The following is a 19,341-nucleotide window of genomic DNA, read 5'->3' as shown; positions in this document are numbered from 1 at the left end:
TATATATATATATATACCTATATTTTATCAGACAGTTCAATTCTTAATATGGAACCCTTAACCGTGTGTATCGACAAATCCTTAGCGATTTACATAAAGCATAATATTAGTATTTTTATATAGACTCCGATCCCCTCCTCCAACACCCACCCATTTGATCGCAGCCTAATATTGTAATAATACCAGACAAAATAAAAAATAAAACTTTTTTTTTCAAAAAATTAACTCACTTAACGATGTTTTTAAGATAAATTGGTTTTAAACTTAGCTTAAAGGAGGTCATACCCTCTCCACTCGTCTCCCCCTCCCCCACCCCACACGGTACAGGTGCACCCATGTACGATCTCACGTAGCTTAGGTCAACCAACCAAGTACAACAACTGAAAACGTCGGGGATTAACTGGGTCATACAAACATCACTTCACACACAATAACCCCACCATTCACAAGTTTTTGTCCAAGTCCAAGGAGAAGTCAAGGTTACATGGGTACTAAAGTACTTTTCGTGTTCGTTTTGTACTAAATTCTGATGTTGTTTACATTTTATTTTTGCTGACACGAGCTAGTTAAATACTTTATTGACATACAGAACAAAGTATGTTAAAGTAAAGTCAGAGAGTTAAAAATATCAAGTCAATGTCTTTGGGAGCTACTTAGAATACTCAAAATATTTGGTAGTTCATTTGAAGTTAGGGAAAGTAAATGCTGAGCATTGTACACTAAAATAAGCAACTAAACAAACCTGTTTTAGACTAAGGCTGAAAAATGAGATTTTCTTGTGTTGTCATCGGCGATGCACTTATCTGCAAACTTGTTTAAAAAGTCATTATCAATGGGTCAAAACTGAATTACAAGATTAGACCATCACCAGACAAACCAGACAAAAAAGCTCACAAATTATTATTTTTACCGTAAAAAAATCTTTTGTAATTAATTAGTAATGTATTTACATTTTCTTATCTTAACTGCGTTTTAAACGATTATTAAAGATGCCATACTTGTTTATTTTCTACTTTTTAGCATTTAGATATTGTAAAGATAAAAAAAAAGTATTCGATATTTCAATTATAAAACAATTAAAAACCATATTTATTTGATCTTTCGATTCGGTCAGTTTTAAATTAACAGACACACCTTACGATTAATAATATTTGCTTCAAAACTCCATCAGTAACTCTAAAATGTAGTTAATTATGGTACGCTTTAGAAGCAGAGCAGAGTTTCTTCTAGGTATCTCTTCGAAGCCCCCCCCCCCCCCCCCCCCCGAAATTTTTTACCGCCCCCCGAACGAAATGAAATTTATATAATTTATATAGAAAATATATACTTTTAACAGTGTCCGCCCCCCCCCCCAAAGAAAGTCTACCGCCCCCCCCCCCCCCCCGAAAATTTCCAGTGCCCCCCTGAGAAAAAAGTCTGGAAGAAACACTGAAGCAGAGTTTCTTTCAGGCATCTCTTCGATTGATGTGCTTCCAGGAAGTGGAGGGGGGAGGGCAGAACGTCGACCGTCCCTTGAACGTAAAGAATTTATATTCAAAATATATACTCTTGACCAGTGTCAAGTGCCCCCCCCCCCCCCCCCTCTCCCGAAAGTTTCTAGTGACCCCCTCCCCCAGAGAAAAAAATCTGAAAGAAACATGCTTAGTAAGCGGTGTGTTCTCGGCTTGAAAACTTGAATACAGCTTGTCCGACTGATCCCCAAACGCTACTACTAGTTACCTCCCCTTTTGTTATTAAATCTAGCTATCTTTAATTTCGGATTCAATACTGAGTTCTACTGAAAGCTACATATTATTGCCTTGTCGCCGTAAACGAATTTATCTGGAAAGTTACAAAGAAGTCGCTCAAACAGAAATAGGTTCAAATTTATATTTTACCACAAACCCACAGATAGGCAAATATGATGGACCCAGTGACCTAAGTAAAAAGCATTCGAAAAGATAAAAGTCCATTTGTAGACTCTCCTCTATATCTCACCACACAAGCATAACTCTCTCAGTTTATCCTTCACACACCAGGTGTAGGTAACAGTGTTTCTTCCAGATTTTTTTCACGGGGGGGGGGGGGGGAGGGGACTTGATATTTTAAGGGGGGGGGGGGGGCGGTCTGCATTTTCCGGACACTAGAAAAAGTATGTTTACTTTATATGTTCCATTTCGTTCGTTCGTTCGGGGGGGGGGGGGGGGGGTAGACTTTCCTCGGGGGGCTCAGTCCGGAGTTGATTTTTGTTTGTTTGTTTGTGTATCAACATAAATACATAGCATGAGTGTTCGGAGTCAACCTTGACCTTCATTACACTACATGACCTTTACGAGCCGAGCTCACTGCCGCATCCCGTGAATGCCGTCTGATTAGTGATCGAACTATCGATCTACATACTGTGGGAGACTCGGGTCCGACCTGTCGGGACTTGAAACAGGTTATCTTCTTAAAACACCATGTCACAGAATTGGTCCACATCGGTGGTGAGATCTATTTTAGGTAGGAAGACTTGAAATGGTGACAAATAGGGGTAGAGGATGATAAAGCAGATTGGGGTGGGGGGGGGGGGGGGGTAGAGTACCTAGTTTGGTCACATAAAACTACAGTCTATTAATTTTAGAATTTCTATAAAAAGAGATTTTTGGCGAAGGGGTGGGGGTGAAGGGCGTGGGGGGAGAAGGAAAAGTGGTACAGATTGGACTAGCGGGGTGGGGAGGAGGGGGTGGCGTGAAAATAACCTTGGTCCACCTGCCAGTCACGTTCGTTATCTGACCACGTGACCCACCTGTTATTGTCACGGATCATTTCCCAGCTCTTGTCTTCGAGGGTATAAAATCCCGTGGTGTGAGACAGACGCTGCAAGTCCCGAGTTGATCCACGAGAAGCGGATAACTCGGCATCTATCTACCACCATGGCGCGGCTAGAGTTCCTGCTCCTGGTCTTTGGTGGGCGACATTTTCAATTCAATTTCATTTAAATATCGCGTTTTTAATATTTTGTTTTCAGCGTGTTCCTTTTTATTTTATTTTTTTTATAATGTTCTAAGATTCAATTCTCTTTGCTTATAAATATTATTTGATGTTCAACTCTGTTTGCTAATGAATATTGTTTGCTGATGAATATTGTTTCAAATGAACTATGTTAATGATATCTTGTTTACTGTTCAACTCTGCTAACGAATATTATTTGATGTTAAACTCTGCTAATGAATATAGATTAATATTCACCTCTGTTTGCTAACAAATATTGTATCTTTTAGTCAAATGCTTGACCGCTCAAGTCCACGTTTTACCTGCCGAAGAAATGAGCGCCAAAATTGCTCTTTTGGAAGGAATCGTGGACTCGTTAGGAAAGCAATTAATACAGAATCAGCTCTTTGTGGAAGAAAGGTTAGTTTCTACAACAAGTCGGTCTCTAATAAATTCTGATCATTCATTTAATACATTTGAAAGAATATTTTTTCTACACAAATTCTAATTCGTTCGGGAGGGGGGTAAGACGTTTTTTTTTTTGGGGGGGGGGGGGGGAGTGTTGGGGGAGTAAAAGGCTGTGAATTTTAAAAATTCCCTGCACTATAAGCGTGTTTCTAATTGTGATTTACCGTTCGTCTATTTAAATTCGTCTTTTTTTCCCCCTTTTCACCAGGATTCGTTCTGACGGAGAGTCTGGGGTCAAGAAAGTTCGCCTTTACAACGAGGGCACGAGCCCATACCACGCGGACACCCACGTAGCCCAGTCCGCCATCGCCATACACGACCACGCTAACTACGACAGGACACTTGGCATCGGTCTGTGGTTCTCCATATTTTAAAATAAATAAATTCTTCTACCTTATGCCGTTTCCACAAACTTTAACTGTTCCAACGAATTAAATCATTATTATTTGTTTTGTTTTTGCCTTGTAGGGGAGTTCATAGGTGTTCTGAACGGGGTTGAGTTTCGAACCCGACACAACGATTACAAGCTGAAAATGCCGTCCACAACGAGCACCAGCTACCACGAGATCGAGGACATCACATTCCCCACTGTGCCTCCAGAGGTGTTACACAAAACTACCCTCCAGGTATCTATCGCATTCCCCAACATCCTGATGTTTTACACAAAACTACCCTCAAGGTATCTATCGTATTCCCCAACATCCTAATGCTTTACGCAGAACTACCCTCCAGATATCTATCGCATTCCCCAGTCTTTTGCTCCTAAAGCATTACACACATTTTTCCCTATGCCTCATGAGTCTTCACATAAAGCTACCTTCCAGGTATGGTTCACATTTCTAAAGCTCCGAGACTTTACACAAACATTTCACATTTCAAACAGCTCCTCGTGTATTAAGTAATTAGCGCTTGTTAAATGCTGTTTTAAAATCTCTGGTAATGGCAGGAGCAAGTCGTAGAGATGAGAGAATGGTTCCGTGCCTTCAAAGAACAAAACTACACCGTCCGCGACTATAGACCTTACTTCAAGCCTGTGTTGTGTTCGCTAGAGGGCGCCTGGACGCTTGCTAAAGACTTAGAGGAATCTTTCCCTAGTGATCGACATCACCTAGATGCCACTAGCTGGGCGGACTTGGCTGAAAAGGTAGCACATAATCTCATCGTGTTTGTAGCACATGATCTGATTGTGTTTGTAGCACATAATCTCATCGTGTTTGTAGGACACAATCTCATATTGTTTGTAGCACATAATCTCATCGTGTTTGTAGCACATAATCTCATAATATTGTTATCGCGTTTCTTCTATTCCAGTTCATTCTAAACGCATATCTTTTGTCTATGAATTGAAATATCACTAAGTCTAATCCGGTTATATAACTTTAGATCAGCTTCACGTCCTACACCGGAGCCAAGCACAATCTTGAGAATTTCGCCTTTCTACCATCCAAGATGTACGCTATAGAGAACGGTGTACCCCAGTTCGCACAATGGAACTACAGAGTCATCTGTAACCCCCTCAGGTAGCTGATGTAGAATTGACTTTAAAATAAAGAAAATGTTCGCACTCAAACAAGATGATAACAAACACATGTAAAATACGCAAAGGGAACTGCCGAGAAATTTGACAGCTTATGATATATTTGCCGATACCGTGATTTTGGTGTACAGCGAGGCTTGGTTTACAACAAAGCACATAAGTAAACTGCAAGAACTACCTTAAAGGGATACTCTTATTAGTAAACTACAAGAACTACCTTTAACTGATAAGTTTCTCCTCAATAAACTGTAAGAACTACCTTTAACTGATAAAAAGTATCATTTGTTTTTGTATCCAGTCCGATGAAAAAAATCAAATATACTTGGGAACTTCATTTCTTTTTTAGTTATATTGAAAAAAAACCACCTTTATGTGTTTTGAATATTTAACCCCCTTGTGCCTTGTTGCCAACTTTTGGATTACTGATTTTTAAAAATCTGTCATCACTTGTAATTGACCGTTGCACAAATTTGATATTTCCACCAGTTTCGACCTACCAACATCTTACCTAAAGATGGAGGACGACATTGCCCACAGATTAGCAACCGACATGACGTTGAAAAGGGCGCCTAACGCCAGATCTGCAAGGTTCACAGTCAACGAGCTCGAAAAAGAGGGGTAGGTTCAGACACGATTAGATACATCGTCTACTGTTTATTATTAATAGAAGGGCTTACCCATCAATGAACAAGATATTTGAAGTTCGGGACGGCAGGGGCGAGAGGTAGAACGCACAACTGCAAAACCGGGATTATCGAACTTGAATCCTTAAGCAGTGTTTCTTCCAGACACTGGTAAAATTTCGTTCATGGGGGGTGGGGCGATCAGTGTTTCTTCCAGAGTTTTTTCTCCGGGGGGGGGGGGCACTTGATATTTTCGGGGGGGGGGGGGGCGGACACTGGTAAAAGTATATGTTGCTATATAAATTCCATTTCGTTCGGGGGGGGGGGGGTGCGGGAGCGGGCGGTAGGTAAACTTTCTTGGGGGGGGGGGGGCGGTAAACTTTCTTCGGGGGGGGGATGCATGGAAAAAGCACTGTCCGTAAGTTGTCACTGAGTACACAGTGCGATGATATGGGTAGCCTACTTGACTCGAGTTATGGAAAATAACGCGTCCGAGCAGAGAAAAGACTATATAAATGTATACCTATTTATTTACTTAATAACTGGTATTAACAACTGACTAAATACCGAAACAATCATATACTGTTTCGTCACACTCATGGTGGTAAATGTAACAGATCAGTTAAAAGTACTTTCTAATCAATCAATCGTCCCTTAACCCTTAACCCCTGGGGTCGTTGGGGCACAAAAGTTGACTTTTTAAAATAATAAAGTACTTTGCAAAGTTCAGAAAGTGGACTACTTTTGGTTGGGTTTGATAACAAGGTTATTTCATCATGCAGATAATACTTTGGTACATCCCAACTACTGACATTGTCGAACTGTGGTCTAAAACTTTCCTCAATTTGCACAATTTAAGATGCCCCGGGTTGAGATTGAGGGCAAGGCTATTTATGATTATATAAATTTGTTTATTATGTGGTACAGTGATTTGAACTTTGACCCAAAGAGTGATGTCAAACATTAATTATAAGAACCTTGAATCTTCACTATATTATAAGGTTAATTTTATTTGCCTTCTCTGAAGATGTCCATTTTATTATTGTCCAAAATTCTTTACGTTTGGTTACTTTGGTGTGGGGTGGGACTTAAAAAACTGTTTTAAGACGTTATGTTTTTTAGTTTTTAAAATCACACATGAACATAGTATGTATTAACTGCAATGTCTAAACTGCAATGATAACAGGAAAACTACCTATACGATGCTGGACCGTATGATGCATGAGTTGCCTGGCCTGAACAACTACAAGGCAAACATTACTGACACGACCTATGGTCTCCTAGCAACGGACATTGGTCAGCCCGGTCAACTGCCACTGAATGCAGGGTACTATCACAGATGGTACCAATACAGCGTCAAGGGTGCCATGGGTGATTCTGTAAACATGATTTTTTTCTAATAACTCTCTGGTACTTAGATGAGTTAGTTCTTATAACTCTCTGATACTTAGAACATATGAAGGGTGCAATGGGTGATTCTGTAAACGTGATTGTTTTTTTTTTATAACTCTCTGATAATTAGAACATATGAACAGTGGCGTAGCTAGGATTTTTGGGCCCCTATGCAAAAAGTGTTAGTGGGCCCCTCAGAGGCGTAGCGACCCTTCCCGGCGACCGGGGACAAACTTTCGATTTGCACTCCCCCCCCCCCCCCCCCAGACTTTCGATTTTAATTTTTCAAAGATGAAAAAGGGCCCCTATTTGCCTTGGGCCCCTATGCCTTGCTTACGCTAGCTTTACGGTAGCTACGCCACTGCATATGAAGGGGACCATGGGCGATTCTGTAAACATGAGTTTTTTTTTTCTTATAACGTTCTGACACTTAGAACTTGAATTTTTTTTATAACTCTCTGATACTTAGAACATATGTAAGGTGCAATGGGCGAGTCTGTAAACATGATTTTTTTTTCTTATAGCTCTCTGATACTTAGGGCATTTGAATAGGGCCATGGACGATTGTGTAAACATGAGCTGTTTTTTTCTTAGAACTCTAATATTTAGAAAGCATGACACATTCTGTTTACACGAATGTTAATTAAAACTGTTTCTGTTAGAACAAAACAAACAATAATTTCAATTACAAAATCGATGTGACAAAAATATAATTAATTTGAAAACATTTCAAGAAAATCTCGATTTTTTAATTATTATTTTTTTTGCACGATTACAATACTTTCTATATATTTCGTATACGAGACAGTAAAAAAGAAAATGAAAGTAAAATAAATTAACACAATAATCTCTTTTGATTGTAAGGTATCAGAATGTAACATAAAAAAAACACCATTTTTTGTTTACCACAAAACCAGGTTAACCACAGGGGATTCAATGACGAGACACTATGGGTCGCCATGAACACCCAACCTAACATAATGCCCTTATCGACCACTTATTGTGACGGGACCAATTGTGTGCGTGACACTAGGAGGTAAGTTAATTTTTAACTGCTGATTTATGGACTTTTGCATTGTCCTTTTATCCAAGAAGGTATACATAACTTATATCTGAAACTGCCGCATCTTTTCTCAATCAAGTTCGATGTTTCGTTTACAGTTCCGTTTGCAATTTATAAAAAAGGTCCATAGTTTATTAAACATAGACCAGTTTTATTGAAACGTATGATTATTGTGTGTACCTTCATTAAGGACATTTTTAAATCGCAGACTGAATGACAGTTGATAATTGTCTAGTGATACTCCTATGTCCTTATGCCTTATACGTTGATAGATGTTTTGTGAGATATTTTTAACCTAGAAGTTGATAAATATCTTATGATACTCGTATATCTGTGTACGTTGATAATTATTTTTTAGAAATGTATCATCTAGACCGTTGATGAATCTATATATATAAAGCAAAGTGGTCAAGTGCCCGATAGGGCACTTCCCGGCGCCGCAGGCGCGTCAAATTTGGCACGATGGTGCCTTCGGGCGATAGAACATGAAAGCCGGTGACGGTTGGCCGAAAAATATACGGAGAGGGGGTCAAAACTGACCTCGACTGACCGGCGCCTTATATGGGCTATATTAAGGAAAAAAAATTCCTCCGACGACCCCCCATGATATTTTGTGAGGTGGTAGGAGAACACCTAGGGGTGTCACAAAAAACTCGGCATATCTGGGAAAACTTCGTAAAGCGGTCAAAACTGACCAGTTGTATTTCCCTATATAATCTTTGTATTTTATGGGAAAAACAGAGGGTCATTTCAACGCAGACTTTAGGGTACTTATACTCAGTATATCTGGCTAATTTTTTGCATGCTCCTAGATCAATGGTTTGACCTTTAGGGAAAACTGTCGGTTACACTCAAAGCCCTTGACGAGGGCTAAAAAGTGACCGCGAGTGAAATTCTCTTTATATGAGCTCTATTACGAAAAAAAATTTCCTCCGACGACCCCCCATGATATTTTGTGAGGTGGTAGAATAACACCTAGGGGTGTCACAAAAAACTCGGCATATCTGGGAAAACTTCGTAAAGCGGTCAAAACTGACCAGTTGTATTTCCCTATATAATCTTTGTATTTTATGGGAAAAACAGAGGGTCATTTCAACGCAGTCTTTAGGGTACTTAAGCTCAGTATAGCTGGCTAATTTTTTGCATGCTCCTAGGTCAATGGCTTGACCTTTAGGGAAAACTGTCGGTTACACTCAAAGCCCTCGACGAGGGCTAAAAAGTGACCGCGAGTGAAATTCTCTTTATATGAGCTTTATTACGAAAAAAAATTTCCTCCGACGACCCCCCTTGATATTTTGTGAGGTGGTAGAAGAACACCTAGGGGTGTCACAAAAAACTCGGCATATCTGGGAAAACTTCGTAAAGCGGTCAAAACTGACCAGTTGTATTTCCCTATATAATCTTTGTATTTTATGGGAAAAACAGAGGGTAATTTCAACGCAGACTTTAGGGTACTTAAGCTCAGTATATCTGGCTAATTTTTTGCATGCTCCTAGATCAATGGCTTGACCGTTAGGGAAAACTGTCGGTTACACTCAAAGCCCTCGACGAGGGCTAAAAATTGACCGCGAGTGAAATTCTCTTTATATGAGCTCTATTACGAAAAAAACTTTCCTCCGACGACCCCCCTTGATATTTTGTGAGATGGTAGGAGAACACCTAGGGGTGTCACAAAAAACTCGGCATATCTGGGAAAACTTCGTAAAGCGGTCAAAACTGACCAGTTGTATTTCCCTATATAATCTTTGTATTTTATGGGAAAAACAGAGGGTCATTTCAACGCAGACTTTAGGGTACTTAAGCTCAGTATATCTGGCTAATTTTTTGCATGCTCCTAGATCAATGGCTTGACCGTTAGGGAAAACTGTCGGTTACACTCAAAGCCCTCGACGAGGGCTAAAAAGTGACCGCGAGTGAAATTCTCTTTATATGAGCTCTATTACGAAAAAAAATTTCCTCCGACGACCCCCCTTGAAATTTTGTGAGGTGGTAGGAGAACACCTAGGGGTGTCACAAAAAACTCGGCATATCTGGGAAAACTTCGTAAAGCGGTCAAAACTGAACAGTTGTATTTCCCTATATAATCTTTGTATTTTATGGGAAAAACAGAGGGTAATTTCAACGCAGACTTTAGGGTACTTATGCTCAGTATATCTGGCTAATTTTTTGCATGCTCCTAGATCAATGGCTTGACCTTTAGGGAAAACTGTCGGTTACACTCAAAGCCCTTGACGAGGGCTAAAAAGTGACCGCGAGTGAAATTCTCTTTATATGAGCTCTATTACGAAAAAAAATTTCCTCCGACGACCCCACTTGATATTTTGTGAGGTGGTAGAATAACACCTAGGGGTGTCACAAAAAACTCGGCATATCTGGGAAAACTTCGTAAAGCGGTCAAAACTGACCAGTTGTATTTCCCTATATAATCTTTGTATTTTATGGGAAAAACAGAGGGTCATTTCAACGCAGTCTTTAGGGTACTTAAGCTCAGTATAGCTGGCTAATGTTTTGCATGCTCCTAGGTCAATGGCTTGAACTTTAGGGAAAACTGTCGGTTACACTCAAAGCCCTCGACGAGGGCTAAAAAGTGACCGCGAGTGAAATTCTCTTTATATGAGCTTTATTACGAAAAAAAATTTCCTCCGACGACCCCCCTTGATATTTTGTGAGGTGGTAGAAGAACACCTAGGGGTGTCACAAAAAACTCGGCATATCTGGGAAAACTTCGTAAAGCGGTCAAAACTGACCAGTTGTATTTCCCTATATAATCTTTGTATTTTATGGGAAAAACAGAGGGTCATTTCAACGCAGACTTTAGGGTACTTAAACTCAGCATATCTGGCTAATTTTTTGCATGCTCCTAGGTCAATGGCTTGACCTTTAGGGAAAACTGTCGGTTACACTCAAAGCCCTCGACGAGGGCTAAAAAGTGACCGCGAGTGAAATTCTCTTTATATGAGCTCTATTACGAAAAAAAATTTCCTCCGACGACCCCCCTTGATATTTTGTGAGGTGGTAGAAGAACACCTAGGGGTGTCATAAAAAACTCGGCATATCTGGGAAAACTTCGTAAAGCGGTCAAAACTGACCAGTTGTATTTCCCTATATAATCTTTGTATTTTATGGGAAAAACAGAGGGTCATTTCAACGCAGACTTTAGGGTACTTAAGCTCAGTATAGCTGGCTAATTTTTTGCATGCTCCTAGGTCAATGGATTGACCTTTAGGGAAAACTGTCGGTTACACTCAAAGCCCTCGACGAGGGCTAAAAAGTGACCGCGAGTGAAATTCTCTTTATATGAGCTCTATTACGAAAAAAAATTTCCTCCGACGACCCCCCTTGATATTTTGTGAGGTGGTAGAAGAACACCTAGGGGTGTCACAAAAAACTCGGCATATCTGGGAAAACTTCGTAAAGCGGTCAAAACTGACCAGTTGTATTTCCCTATATAATCTTTGTATTTTATGGGAAAAACAGAGGGTCATTTCAACGCAGACTTTAGGGTACTTAAGCTCAGTATATCTGGCTAATTTTTTGCATGCTCCTAGGTCAATGGCTTGACCTTTAGGGAAAACTGTCGGTTACACTCAAAGCCCTCGACGAGGGCTAAAAAGTGACCGCGAGTGAAATTCTCTTTATATGAGCTCTATTACGAAAAAAATTTTCCTCCGACGACCCCCCTTGATATTTTGTGAGGTGGTAGAAGAACACCTAGGGGTGTCATAAAAAACTCGGCATATCTGGGAAAACTTCGTAAAGCGGTCAAAACTGACCAGTTGTATTTCCCTATATAATCTTTGTATTTTATGGGAAAAACAGAGGGTCATTTCAACGCAGACTTTAGGGTACTTAAGCTCAGTATAGCTGGCTAATTTTTTGCATGCTCCTAGGTCAATGGATTGACCTTTAGGGAAAACTGTCGGTTACACTCAAAGCCCTCGACGAGGGCTAAAAAGTGACCGCGAGTGAAATTCTCTTTATATGAGCTCTATTACGAAAAAAAATTTCCTCCGACGACCCCCCTTGATATTTTGTGAGGTGGTAGAAGAACACCTAGGGGTGTCACAAAAAACTCGGCATATCTGGGAAAACTTCGTAAAGCGGTCAAAACTGACCAGTTGTATTTCCCTATATAATCTTTGTATTTTATGGGAAAAACAGAGGGTCATTTCAACGCAGACTTTAGGGTACTTAAGCTCAGTATATCTGGCTAATTTTTTGCATGCTCCTAGGTCAATGGCTTGACCTTTAGGGAAAACTGTCGGTTACACTCAAAGCCCTCGACGAGGGCTAAAAAGTGACCGCGAGTGAAATTCTCTTTATATGAGCTCTATTACGAAAAAAAATTTCCTCCGACGACCCCCCTTGATATTTTGTGAGGTGGTAGGAGAACACCTAGGGGTGTCACAAAAAACTCGGCATATCTGGGAAAACTTCGTAAAGCGGTCAAAACTGACCAGTTGTATTTCCTTATATAATCTTTGTATTTTATGGGAAAAACAGAGGGTCATTTCAACGCAGACTTAAGGGTACTTAAGCTCAGTATATCTGGCTAATTTTTTGCATGCTCCTAGGTCAATGGCTTGACCTTTAGGGAAAACTGTCGGTTACACTCAAAACCCTCGACGAGGGCTAAAAAGTGACCGCGAGTGAAATTCTCTTTATATGAGCTATATTACGAAAAAAAAATTTCCTCCGACGACCCCCCTTGATATTTTGTGAGGTGGTAGAAGAACACCTAGGGGTGTCACAAAAAACTCGGCATATCTGGGAAAACTTCGTAAAGCGGTCAAAACTGACCAGTTGTATTTCCCTATATAATCTTTGTATTTTATGGGAAAAACAGAGGGTCATTTCAACGCAGACTTTAGGGTACTCAAGCTCAGTATATCTGGCTAATTTTTTGCATACACTACTATAGATGACTATGGAAAACTGTTGGACAGACTTAAAGCCCTCGACGAGGGCTAAAAGATGATCGTGAGTGAAGTTCTCCTTCTATGAGATATAAATATAAATAAATTGACGAACGATCCCCTTAATATTATATGACGTCGTAGACCAACCCTGGAGGGTAACAAAAAAATGTATTCCCGTCGGAAACAGCCATTATAGTCGTTAAATATGTTCATATACCGTAATTTCTTATATAAGCATAGCAACTGTAAAAAAAAAGTAAACAAAGACATACGTCATACGTTCAGTTTTCAAGGGAGGTAACGTTTTTTAAATTATTATTTTTCAAATAATTATATACTATTTTAAACAGAAACAGAAAATGACGAAGTATAGCATTTGCTTTAGTACAAAATTAAGTTGTTAATTCAGTTACTTATCCTAATTAAATAAACAAATACATTTCAAAAGGCAATGTAATATAAACTATTAGATATACTGTTCATGGAACCTGTGTAGTTCTAATTCCATTTTAGTTATACATTGCGTACTTTCCAATATTTCTCTGAAAACGGACTTTAAATGACAAACAAAAACATTTTTTCTAAAGTTGGCATTACTGTTTAAATTAATCCACCCCCACCCAATCCATCGCTAAATAATTAAGTATTCAAATTCTCATGTTTTTTAAAAACCTAAGCGAAGCTAGGCAGTATGCCTAGTATCTTATAAGGCGCGTATGTCCTGGGCTGTTAATACCTGTCTTGTTAACTGTGCTACAAATGCTATAGATATAACTTTACACTACCAATCGCTTCCCTCCCCAGGGTAAGCTTTGCCATCCCCCTTGAGGTCATCTACCTGACCCCGGTACTATCGTGGAACCCACACAATGTAGCCCTCTATCCGGTAAGTTTTTAGTACTCTCATGGAACCTACACAATGTAGCCTTCTATCCTGTAAGTTTTTAGTACTCTCATGGAACCTACACAATGTAGCCTTCTATCCTGTAAGTTTTTAGTACTCTCATGGAACCTACACAATGTAGCCTTCTATCCGGTAAGTTTTTAGTACTCTCATGGAACCTACACAATGTAGCCTTCTATCCTGTAAGTTTTTAGTACTCTCATGGAACCCACACAATGTAGCCTTCTATTCGGTAAGTTTTTAGTACTCTCAGGCAACCCACACAATGTAGCCTTCTATTCGGTAAGTTTTTAGTACTCTCATAGAACCCACACAATGTAGCTTTCTATCCGGTGAGTTTTTAGTACTCTCATGGAACCCACACAATGTAGCTTTCTATCCTGTAAGTTTTTTAGTGATATTGTGGAACCCACACAATGTAGCTTTCTATCCGGTAAGTTTTTTAGTGATATTGTGGAACCCACACAATGTAGCTTTCTATCCGGTAAGTTTTTTAGTGATATTGTGGAACCCACACAATGTAGCTTTCTATCCGGTAAGTTTTTTAGTGATATTGTGGAACCCACACAATGTAGCTTTCTATCCGGTAAGTTTTCGTCTTTGTGACTGTAGTGAGTAGTGCATTGATTGCGCCAATGCAGATACACCAGTTATTGAACGAAAGAATTAGAAACCCTGTTAAAAATAAATTTGGATTGTTTTGATTTAACGTAGACCCTAAGTCAAACGTTATTTATTTGATTCGATAGTAGCGTACTTTTGTTGTAGAATGCAATAAATTATAACTATAGGTAGGACTTTGCGTTGGAAATTACATTGGCTTCATGGAGCAAAAATACATATTTTTTTGCAGGGGGATCCTAAAACTGATTTGCTAGCACAAAGCGTTGTGGCCAATGGACGTAACGGAGGAACCACCAAAGAGACAGCCTTCAATGGAACCAACAGAGAAACCTATTACAGGTGAGACTCCAGACAGAAAAGCCCACACCATACCAGTGTCGCTGACATTTAAAATCTAAGATCAATCTCCCCCAGAAAACTCACATAGTTTAATCTCGCACTGCCCCCTCCCCCCCCCCCCCCCCCACAAAACTCAAATGGTTTAATCTGATCCCGTAATCTCTTGCCTCCCCCCCCCCCACCCACAGAACTCCCATAGTTTAATCTCATCCCGTACTCTCTTGCCCCCACCCTCACACACGAAACTCTCATTGTTTAATCTCATCCCGTCCTTTCTTGTGTCCCCCCCCCCCACAGCTGCCATCGTTTAATCACACACTGCCCCATCCCGACTCTCCCCCCACTCGCAGAACTCCCATCATTTAATCTGATCCCGTCCTCTCTTGTGTCTATCCCCCCCCCCCCCCCCCACAGAACACCCGTCAGCTTCTATGCCAGCAGCGACGTGGAGGCCGACTCAGCCGACACAGCTCAAGGATCTGTTGGTGTCCTGGACAAGAACGGCAACGTCCAGCTAATGGCCGCTTCCGGTCCACGCATCATCACCCCAGACATTCAAGGCGTTGGTACCATCAGACTGCGATACCCCATCTTCCCCGTCCACGAGGAAGGCAGCACAGTGGGCAGAGAACTATCGGTAAAAATTGATTTGGGTTTCTACTTTCTTCAAAAGAAAACGCATTTTTCGTTAAATAGAAATAAAAAATTGACTTGAAAAATACTTAAAAGTTATAGACGGTTAAACAATACCACAGCAAATGTGTGGTGGGCAAGATACTGCGTCATGTTGCGTCAAAATTGTTCCCGACAAATCCATTCCTGATAGACCTACCAAAAAGGTCCAGTACGACTTCTGTTAATACGGAAATTCTGTTTTTGAGCATTTAAAAACAAATATTACGCTCATCATTCGACACGTAGTTTATAAATTTTATTATTTATGTGAAGTAGAGCTCATCTAAATTATGGTAGTATACGACGACCAAATCCTTACTGATCAAATACACAGATCCGTTATAATTCAAGGTACCCAAACAAAGTCAAATACTTTCTATAACACTCGTAACAGCATAGCAGCGTACACGGTGTTACCTCACAACAGCGAACTAAAATATTTGGTCTAAGAAAAGGAAACTTGTCGTTAAGTTGTCCACGTTAACCTCTACAGGCACTGAAAGAGATAGTGACCAGAATGTCCAAGTACGCGTATTTACTTGACGACCAACAAGGAGGGTCACTTCCGGTCAACGCAGACGAATACTTCTCAATGTCGGAAACTAATCAGTAAGTTTAATTTTGATGGGTTTGTTGCAACATAATCCAGTCCTTTACGATTGGGAAACTGCTAAACTACGTAAACTTTTTTCCCAATCGTCTTGTGGCATACAATCCAAATTTCCACTAATCGAGACCAAAATATAACTGTTTACTTGTAGATGTTAACGGACTCTGTTCTATTCACAGGAATCCTCCAGGCTTACACACTCACACGTTCGTGCTGTCCGCTGCCGATTATGCCAGTCTGCTGTCCGGCACCGACGCGACTGTCAAGACATCAACTGACCTGGGTCACTACCACGAGCTGAAGGTCCACTACGACAGCTCCAAAGGTACCTACGCCTACGTGACGTGTGACGGCCTTGCCACTTGTTGGGACGGTCACGGTCAACGAATCATCAAGGAACAGTAAACCTAATGGAGCTCGTCTTCTCGCAGACGACAATATCTCCGTTCATGCTAGAGAAATTAGGTTTCAAAAACAATCATTTTTTTTCTTTAAAACGTTGAGGAGTAAAATTAAATATGCTCTTGTAGTTATTATATTATCCTACCTCCACCCCCCTCCCCGCCCCCACAACTCTATATGTATTACCTCATACTTCCAAAATACTAGATAATAACAAAACTGACCTCGATTTTTATTTCGTGTGCTCAAGTTGTGTTTACATTGTTTATGCTGGCTCCTGTTGCAGCATCGTTTTCTAATCTGTAAACTATTCCTGCAGCAATATATTATTTTCCATTATATATGTGTTCTTATTTTAAGCTACTAGATTGTAAGCAAAATACTTTGTTAACTGTACGATCTGATAGGCTATATATGCAACTATATGTGTGTGTTTTTTTAAATTAAATTTATAGGCCTATGTATAAACAGGAAAATAAAAATGTTAATTCTGCATTAATGTTTCACGTTTCTTATTTAAAAGACGGGGGATGATATCAATTGATAAATTTTAAAACAAATTCCTTTAATTTATGTGAGGGGATGGGTAAATCGTAGTCCCTAATGGCAAAAAAAAAAAACACCAAAAAAACAAAAACAAAAGCAAAAACAAAAGCAAAAAAAAAAACAAAAAAAAAAAAACAAGCTAATAAAAAGTCTAGTGACAATTTAAGCGCAATTTCCTTACGTTATCTAAAAATAGCTCTGTCGTAGCGTAAAGCACACACAGGGACAAAACACAAGACTTATAATGCTGGGGTGCGTTCAAGCTAGGAGAACGATCGGTTTGTAATTTTTTTTTAATTTTGTGACCGAACGAAAGGATATTTTTGAAAACTTTCTTCGGCAATATTGTTCTAAATTATGGCAGGAATCGATTGGTAAATGTTTCAAGTCGCTAAGTGGTCTGGTTGCCGAGATATGGGAAAAAAACTGCATTTTTTCGAGACTTTTTGGCTTTTCCGGGAAATCCAGGAAGGAATTCCGGGATTTTTTTTTTGCCCACAATCATCCTTGGAACTTGCTTAACATATTTGCTTTGGAACTAGTCCTCGATATTGCTTCGTTGAGGAGGAGATACGACTTAAAGCTGCGGACACACATCCATACATCCACACATCCATCCAGAAATGACGCATTATTAAACGCAATTTTTCTTTTTTGAAATTCCGCTAAAAAAAACCCCAGTGCAATGGACTTAATTTTTGGCTTCAGTAGAGCTGTCTTGTGCAAACCCAGATTTGTTTTATTGTATGTCGCAGATGCCTAAGTTAGGGGAGGGGCGGATCAACATACTGCCAACAACCTGGATAGCTTCCTTAAAAAGATGATCTAGATCTGCTGGCCTTCAAGTGACCCGTCCATTTCCTGTTAGAAATGTATTTCAAATTAGAAGCATCATAACAGTAAACATTGTCAGACACCGTCATAAAGAGCCAGGACGTCAAACCTCAGCCTACCACCCCCAAAAAGTGTAATTTAAAAAAAAAATTCATAAAAAACGTTTTGATAACAAGCTTTTATGTAATAATGCACTAAAAGGTAGAACATAAATTATACACTACTATTTAAATAACTATAAAGAAAAGCGGCGGTCTCTTCCAAAATATTAGACACTACTAGTTAAAAACCATAAAGAAAAGCGTGGGTCACTTCCTAAATATTAGTAAAGGTATCCAATAGATACTAAAGTGACCCACGCTTTTCTTTATACTTTATAGTGAGGCTGACATCACAGTGGCTACATTGGTAATACAATGGAGAGAATTCCCAAGCACAGTGGACACCTGAGGTTGGCTGTCAATCCTAAACAAGTAGTAGTTGAAATATAAGAGATAAAAATATAATAAAGCGGGTCGACATGACAGAATCGTGTCTCATTAGGGTGCTGAGCTCGCAAAGAATTCATGCGGTGCAGCAGAGAATACAGGATATATAACATAGCAAAACATCTACACGGAGGATTTGTTTTTCCTTACAGGCAAAAAGTGTGGACAACCTCATGTAGAAAAGAAAACGAGTTGTCCTACTAGACACAGCGGAGCCCCCCCCCCCCCCCCCCCCGAAAAAAGTGTACCGCCCCCCCCCCCCCCCCCGAACGAAATTGAATTTATATTGAAAAATAGAAAATATATACTTTTAACACGCCGAAAATTTCAAGTGCCCCCCCCCCCCCCGGAGAAAAAAGTCTGGAAGAAACACTGCTAGTTATATCTTCAGCAGAGGCCAATTTCTATACCCACGCTTCATCAGACATTAATGGCCGTGGCTTGCCTTTACTTTCTAGGAAGTAACCTATTTCCTTTCTTAACTTAAATACTCTGCACAGAACTGTATCGCAAGTTAGCCATCTTACTGCTGTGAAATATGGTACATCTTGCGATTCTGTGTTTGTATCTTTCAACAGGTCTCTGAACTATCTATGGTTAGATATCCTCTCCGGTAACAGTGCCATACATTCTATGTAGGGAAGCCAGCTCTTTTATTATGTTTATGTCTTCATCCACACCTCTGATGAACACAAGTTGAGGTGGAACAGCTGTCCAGCGACTCATCCATTGCGATTGAAAAAAATGGAGAAACTTGCTTGCATTTTTTTCTATTTGAGTCACGATGTTTTCACCAACGTCTGCAACACGGTGGGCAATGGTATTTGGAGACCCCTGGGTTAGACCATTGCTTTTTAGGATTAGTATTTTGTTTATTTGTTACCAGCAGAGGCGTAGCGAGGGCGGGGGGGGGGGGTGCGGACCGCACCGGGTGACACCAGGGTAAAAAATTGCAAAATGTGCAG

At 40.0% G+C, this 19,341-nt stretch overlaps 1 protein-coding gene across 1 annotated transcript; it reads left to right on the top strand.

Annotated features, from left to right (window-relative positions):
* Window positions 1-2,821: 2,821 nt before the first annotated feature.
* LOC131945110 (uncharacterized) lies at window positions 2,822-16,985 on the top strand. Its single transcript, XM_059306112.1, has 14 exons — window positions 2,822-2,928; window positions 3,243-3,372; window positions 3,629-3,771; window positions 3,889-4,046; window positions 4,367-4,564; window positions 4,804-4,940; window positions 5,444-5,575; window positions 6,767-6,959; window positions 7,890-8,008; window positions 13,759-13,840; window positions 14,712-14,821; window positions 15,236-15,458; window positions 15,990-16,105; window positions 16,286-16,985. Exons 1-14 carry the CDS (start codon window positions 2,895-2,897, stop codon window positions 16,509-16,511), a joined length of 2,001 nt encoding a protein of 666 aa, XP_059162095.1. The 5' UTR covers window positions 2,822-2,894; the 3' UTR covers window positions 16,512-16,985.
* The last annotated feature ends 2,356 nt before the right edge of the window (window positions 16,986-19,341 follow it).

The sequence above is a fragment of the Physella acuta genome, unplaced genomic scaffold (genome assembly GCF_028476545.2).
Source record: "Physella acuta isolate Inbredline_101_S28 unplaced genomic scaffold, ASM2847654v3 ptg000524l, whole genome shotgun sequence".
NCBI lineage: Eukaryota > Metazoa > Mollusca > Gastropoda > Physidae > Physella > Physella acuta.
The sequence above is the reverse complement of the archived record's forward strand: the minus strand, read 5'-3'. Positions and strand labels throughout refer to the sequence as shown.

What these genes read in the sequence shown, in the direction of transcription:
- LOC131945110 (XM_059306112.1), top strand. Translation starts at nt 2,895, where the DNA reads ATGGCGCGGCTAGAGTTCCTGCTCCTGGTCTTTG. An exon ending in TACACAAAACTACCCTCCAG is followed by an intron (nt 4,047 to 4,366) that starts GTATCTATCGCA and finishes TGGTAATGGCAG; the next exon opens with GAGCAAGTCGTAGAGATGAG. An exon ending in TCAATGTCGGAAACTAATCA is followed by an intron (nt 16,106 to 16,285) that starts GTAAGTTTAATT and finishes TTCTATTCACAG; the next exon opens with GAATCCTCCAGGCTTACACA.